The sequence below is a fragment of the Lupinus angustifolius genome, chromosome LG09 (genome assembly GCF_001865875.1).
Source record: "Lupinus angustifolius cultivar Tanjil chromosome LG09, LupAngTanjil_v1.0, whole genome shotgun sequence".
In the NCBI taxonomy this organism is placed as follows: Eukaryota; Viridiplantae; Streptophyta; class Magnoliopsida; order Fabales; family Fabaceae; genus Lupinus; species Lupinus angustifolius.
Window position 1 is genome coordinate 10,096,474 of NC_032017.1, and position 6,153 is coordinate 10,102,626.

At 33.6% G+C, this 6,153-nt stretch overlaps 2 protein-coding genes across 2 annotated transcripts; one reads left to right on the forward strand and one right to left on the reverse strand.

The window, feature by feature from the left end:
- Positions 1,988–2,581, reverse strand: LOC109356241. The gene has a single exon (XM_019599572.1). It carries the CDS (start codon positions 2,579–2,581, stop codon positions 1,988–1,990), a length of 594 nt encoding a protein of 197 aa, XP_019455117.1.
- LOC109356242 (aspartic proteinase CDR1-like) lies at positions 4,424–5,943 on the forward strand. The gene is made up of 2 exons (XM_019599573.1): positions 4,424–4,472; positions 5,165–5,943. The coding sequence occupies exons 1-2, from the start codon at positions 4,424–4,426 to the stop codon at positions 5,941–5,943; spliced, it is 828 nt and encodes a 275-aa protein (XP_019455118.1).

Consider the following 6,153-nt stretch of genomic DNA (forward strand, 5'->3'; position numbering starts at 1 on the left):
ATTAGTATCTCTGCAATATGATTTCCTTTTACATATACACCATGTTCAGTGGTGCATTTTGTAAATCCAAGTTGCATTAGAAAGGTGTCTATTCTCTTATTCCATGCCCTTGGTGCTTGCTTGAGACCATAGAGAGCTTTGTGCAGTTTGTAAACCATTCCCTCACTGCCTTCTAACTCAAAACCTGGTGGTTGTGTCACAAATACCTCTTTGTCTATAGGTCCATTTAGAAATGCAGATTTGACATCCATTTGATGTATCTCCCACCCATTGAAGCTTGCTAAACCAATTACCAACCTTATTGTTTCAATTCTAGCAACTGGTGCAAACACATCATCATAGTCAAATCCTTGCTTCTGAAGAAATCCCTTGGCAACCAATCTTGCCTTGTACTTGGATATTTCACCATCTGGATTCAGTTTGGTTTTAAATACCCACTTCACTACTATTGCATTCTTGCCAATTGGAAGTTTTGTTAAGGTCCATGTATTATTTTTCTCAATGGAGCATAACTCTTCTTCCATGTTCTTGCCTAGTCTTTTTGTTGGACATCTATTGATGATGTATACAGCAGTTGATGCAGCTTCTCCCCATAATTTCTTTGGCAAATTCTTGGTTCTCAACACGCTTCTTGTCATATTCATTATGGTTCTGTTTGCTCTTTCTGCAGCACCATTGTGTTGAGGTGTATATGGAGCTATAACTTCATGCACAATTCCTTCCTTGCTGCAGAAATCATCAAACTCAGAGGACTTATACTCACCTCCACCATCTGATCTGAGTTGCTTGAGTTTGAAACCACTTTTCTTCTCAACTTGAGCCTTGTATTTTCTGAAGTTTTCAAACACTTCACTCTTCTTCTTTAGTAGATAAATCCAAACCTTTCTTGTGAAGTCATCAATAAAGGTTAGGAAGTATCTATTGCCACCAATTGAGTCCTCTTCAAATGGGCCACATACATCACTATACACCAGCTCAAGGGGATTCTTTATTCTTGTAGGAATTATTGAGTCAAATGTGCTTCTTGTTAGCTTGCTGGCTAGGCAATCATCACACAAAGTTTCTGGAATTTCAATAGAGGGCAGCCCTGCAACAATTTTAGCTTTGCTTAGTAATTCTAAACTTTTAAAGTTTAGATGTCCATACCTTAGATGCCATAGCCAAGTTTCTTGATCTATTTCTGCATTGAGACTTGTTTGCTCATTCACTTGAATCTTGATCTTAAATGTTCTGTTTGATGAGAGAGGTGCTTTCAAGACTTTCTGGTCTGTTTTATCATACAAGATCAATTCACCATCTTGCATGATCACCTTGTATCCCTTCTCCAAGAGCTGACCAAGACTCAACAGGTTGTTCTTCATCTTTGGTACATAGAGAACATTTGATATTGATGCACATTTTCCATCCAACTTTTGAATCAAGATTCTTCCTACTCCTTCTGCAGAAATAGCACTATGGTCTGCAAATTTCACCTTGCTCTTCACTGATTCATCAAGTTGTGCAAACCATTCTCTCCTTCCAGTCATATGGTTTGAGCACCCAGTATCAAGATACCAGAACTCATTGCTATCTCCCCTTCCTTGCTCAGTCACAGTAGTGGCCATCAGCAAGCAATGTTCTTCGTCAGAATTGTTTGTGCTTTCTTCTTTTGCAAGTCTTGCCTCTTCTTCTCTTGAACCTTTCCACTTGTTGAATTTGCACTCTGATGCAAAGTGGCCATAGTTCCTACAATTGTAACATTGTAGCTTCTTCTTATCTAATTTCTTTATGCCATCAAAACTTCTGTGAGTTTGCTTTCCTTGCTCACGATCACCATTTCTTGCACTCTTGTGCTCATATTTTCTTGATGATCCTGATTCATTGGTTTTCCATCTACTATTCTGACCTTTGTCTTTAGTTTTCTGGTTCCAATTCTCAGAGTTCTTCTTGTTATGTCTTGACATCAAAGCCTGATCACTTCCTCTGCTTGAACTTCTTCCTTTTATCCTCAATTCATGGCTTGCAGTGAGGCCTGCAACTCTTCTATTTTTAATTCTTCTAGGTTCTTGGACTCCTCAATTGCAACTACTATATGATCATACTTGCAAGTGAGTGTTCTTAACACCTTTTCAACTATTGACTTTTCTTTCATTGCTTTGCCACATGACCTCATCTGGTTTGAAAGTGTTAGAATCTTGGTCATGTAGTCAGCAATTGAATCATTTTCTTCCATCTGCAACACTTCATATTCCCTTCTCAGATTCTGCAATTTCACCTTCTTAATTTTGCCAGCTCCTTCATAACTCTTCTCCAAGATCTCCCAAGCTTGTTTTGCAGTTTCAGCTCCATTTATCTTCTCATAATTTGCTGCATCAACACCTTGGTAAATCAGGAATAGAGCCTTGCAATCCTTCTTCTTTGCTTCATTGTACATTGCTCTTTGAGCTTCAGTTGCACCATCTCCAATCTCTTGATAGCCTTTCTGCACTATCTCAAGCACTTCTTGGAATCCAAATATAGCCTTCATATGATTCCTCCATCTATCATAGTTCTTGCTGTCTAAAATGGGAAGTGTCATGGAGAACCCGCTACTGTTTGCCATCTTCAAACTCCTTCTTTTGCTTCTGTCCCTTCCTTCTTTTCGAGTGCACACACACACGGGTCCCTTTGATTCACACAGAATCAACCTTCACCAATGAGCTCTTGATACCACTGTTAGCTTTTGTTCTTTGAAGAATGTAGTATGCACACCAAGTGCATATGCTTCAATTAGCAAGAAAGAAAGAAAGAATGATGCAGAGTGAAAAGAGAGAAGAATGAAGGTTGGTTTAGAGGGGAGAAGAAGATAGGATAATGATTCAATGAATATACCTCAAATTGTATTAAAAGATCAATAGAATTCTTCACTTTAATACAATACACAAAGCTTACTATTTATAGCTAATCTTCCTAACTAATTTGTCAACTAACTAGCTATATTAGGAAACTTAACTAACTATTTCACAAAGCTGAATTATCTTCCAATAAACTCGAGATTTTGTTTTCAAGCATGTACCACTTGAACCAACGCCTGTTGATTTGCCCCTGATTATGTTTTTCTTATAGAAATAGATATATTGAATGTTTGCTTTCTCTCATATATGATTATTATGTGTTATCCTATAAATTTCTCAACCATGAGTGTTAAGTTGATTCGCAAATAAATATTATCTTTTAATAATAATCGTAAATTCAAAGCCAAAACAAAAAGTATATGTAAAATTTAATTGGAGAAGTATCTGCATAACCAGCTTTTAATGTTGTTAATTAATGAAATTCTTAAAACTGCAATAATGTCATTTTGAATGAGAATGAGAAATGATAATTTCATTTTGCTGATGCTTTTTAATGTTAAGGTTGGAATAGTAAATAAATTTTCTTTAAATCGTTAATTTTTAAATTTAAAGTACATCTCTCCAATTGGAATTTTATTTATTTTTGGACCTAAAGTTTCCCTAAACTGAAGGTACGTGGATGATACTTAAATCCAATGTTATAAGGATCAGATGAGGCTATCTGACCGGTATGATTACTAACTAGACTTAAAAATGACCCTATCTTATAGTCTTAATCGAATGAAAGTTGGTTATACCGCTTTGATATTAATAATATTTTTCCCCATAACTTCGCTTTTGGATATTGATAACATTTATAACTAAGATGAATCTCTAATCAGTTTCGTATTGGGATTTTCTCCTTGCAAAATAAATAAATAAGTATATTTGTGTAAAATTATTATCAACAGCTATAAAAATATAAAAGTAATTAATAATTCAATGTGATTTGCTCACATAATAAATTAATTAAAAAACCAATCGCGTATAAGTTGTGATGCTTTTTTATGTCTTCAAATAATATAAGATGATAAATTCGTCCATGTTTTCAACAAATCCACATAATCTCACTCCTTTTTAATAATTTTAGTAAACCCAATCAAATAAATTGTTACCAAATTTGTTTTTTATTTTCTAAAATTTGATTTCTTAAAAAATTGGTTTAACTTTATTGTATATATTCTGCATTATTTTATCATATATTTTAAGATTCCCCAGTTTTATCTTGTCATTTAAAATTTAAGAACAAAATCAATACAGAATTAAAGTCCAACTTATGAGGCAAAAGACTATATATAAAATGCATAATGTTTAACAAAAATTCTTCAACTTTGAATCTCTTTTATATATATTGATTGATTCTATATATGATAATGGGTTATCCCATATTATTTCATACAACCTTTCTTTTTGTCCCTTTCTTCATTCTTCTTATAAATTTCTCAACCATTGAATTTGTCAATGGTGGGTTTAGTGTTAAATTGTTTCGCATAAATTCAACAAATGTTGCACATCTCTTAGATAATGTAATATCTCCAACACATGCTGGTTTTGGTATACATATAATTGAGATGTCTTTTGGAAATCCACCAATAAAATATTATGGTGTTATGGATACAGGTAGTAGTCTTATTTGGACACAATGTTTACCATGTGATAATTGTTTTCCACAAAAATATCCATATTTTGATCCTAAGAATTCTTCTACTTATACAAGTGTTTATTGCCAAGAAGATGAGTGTAATAAATTGAGTGCAAGTGTAAGAAGATGTTCCTCTCAAAATCAATGTGGTTATAGATATTCCTATGGGGATTCTTCTACTCAAACACAAGGTTTGTTGAGTTCTAGTTACATCAAATTTAAATACTATATAACTCTCATTTCTTTATTTGCTTTATATGGATATATTTTAAAGACGTAAAAAGAAATATCAACATAAAGTTTTTCCCTTAAGAAAGACTCAGATTTAAGTCTTGGGGAAATCGAGAATGATCTCGTCCGCTCGAACAAAGTTACCTCTTATAGAGGAGTAAGAATCCTCTCCATTATTGGAGAAGGCAATTGTATTTTGTAGTGTATTTTCAAGGCTAAAATTGTAGTTTAAAGATTATAAATATCATCGTCTTTTAGTGCATTTTTCTATAATTGTCCTCTCCGGTAGTGAAGAAGAGTTCGGCTCCTTATAGAGGATACATGTGGCTATACAAGAAAATATGCATAAAAAACAAAGAAACCGAGCTAAAACCACTTTAAGAAAACTAATGAAACAACAATTGATGACCCTATTTGATGTAAATTGAACATTTTTCAGGTTTATTGGCATTGGATACAATTACATTGGAATCAAGTTCAGGTGGAGTTATTCCTCTTCAATATATGATTTTTGGTTGTGGACATAATAATTTGGGAAACTTCTATAATCAAGTGATGGGCATAGTAGGTCTAGGAAGAGGACCATTGTCCCTTATTTCTCAAATAGGTTCTTCATTTGGAGGAAGGAGATTTTCTCATTGCTTAGTCCCATACTATAGTGACTATTTTTTGCCAAGTATAATGACTTTCGGTTCCGGAAGCGAAGTTATGGGGGATGGTGTGGTTTCTACACCTTTGATTACAAAAGAATTTAGGTCACACTATTATGTAACCTTAAAAGGTATTAGTGTAGGAGATACCTATTTATCCTTACATAGATTTTCAAAGGGTAACATGATCATTGATTCAGGAACAACACTAACTCTTTTACCACAAAAATTGCATGATCAAGTGGTTGATGAAGTGAAGAAGCAAGTTCCATTGAAGCCCATAATAGATGACCCACAATTTGGTGGTAGACTTTGCTATAGAACATTGGATCTTCAAGAGCCAATAATAACAACTCATTTTGAAGGTGCAAATATACAATTGAAGCCAATTCAAACCTTCTATCAACCAAAATTTGATGTTTTTTGCTTTGCATTTGGAAGCATTAGTGATAGTGTTGGAATTTATGGTAACTTAGCACAAACAAATTATTTGATTGGGTTTGATCTTGAAAAAGAAGTGGTCTCTTTCAAGGCAACACAATGCAACTTACACCATAGTTTGGTCTAAAATAGCTTATGCTTTTTTTTTATAAGAAATTCTCTTATGTACTTTAGATTGTGTTTTTTATGGATCGATTTTTAGGGAAATAGCAATCTGATCGAAAACTTAAATTAAATATTGTCTGATTTGACTTGGTTGATTTATGTCAAGATATTCGTTTCGACTTATATATAGTTATCATTTTAGTTTGGTTTTGTTTTTTTAGAAATAATAGCT

Coding starts and splice junctions, on each gene's coding strand:
- LOC109356242 (XM_019599573.1), top strand. CDS start 4,424: ATGTCTTTTGGAAATCCACCAATAAAATATTATGGTGTTATGGATACA. Junction 4,473..5,164: donor TTATGGTGTTATGGATACAG/GTAGTAGTCTTA, acceptor AACATTTTTCAG/GTTTATTGGCATTGGATACA.
- LOC109356241 (XM_019599572.1), bottom strand. CDS start 2,581: ATGGCAAACAGTAGCGGGTTCTCCATGACACTTCCCATTTTAGACAGC.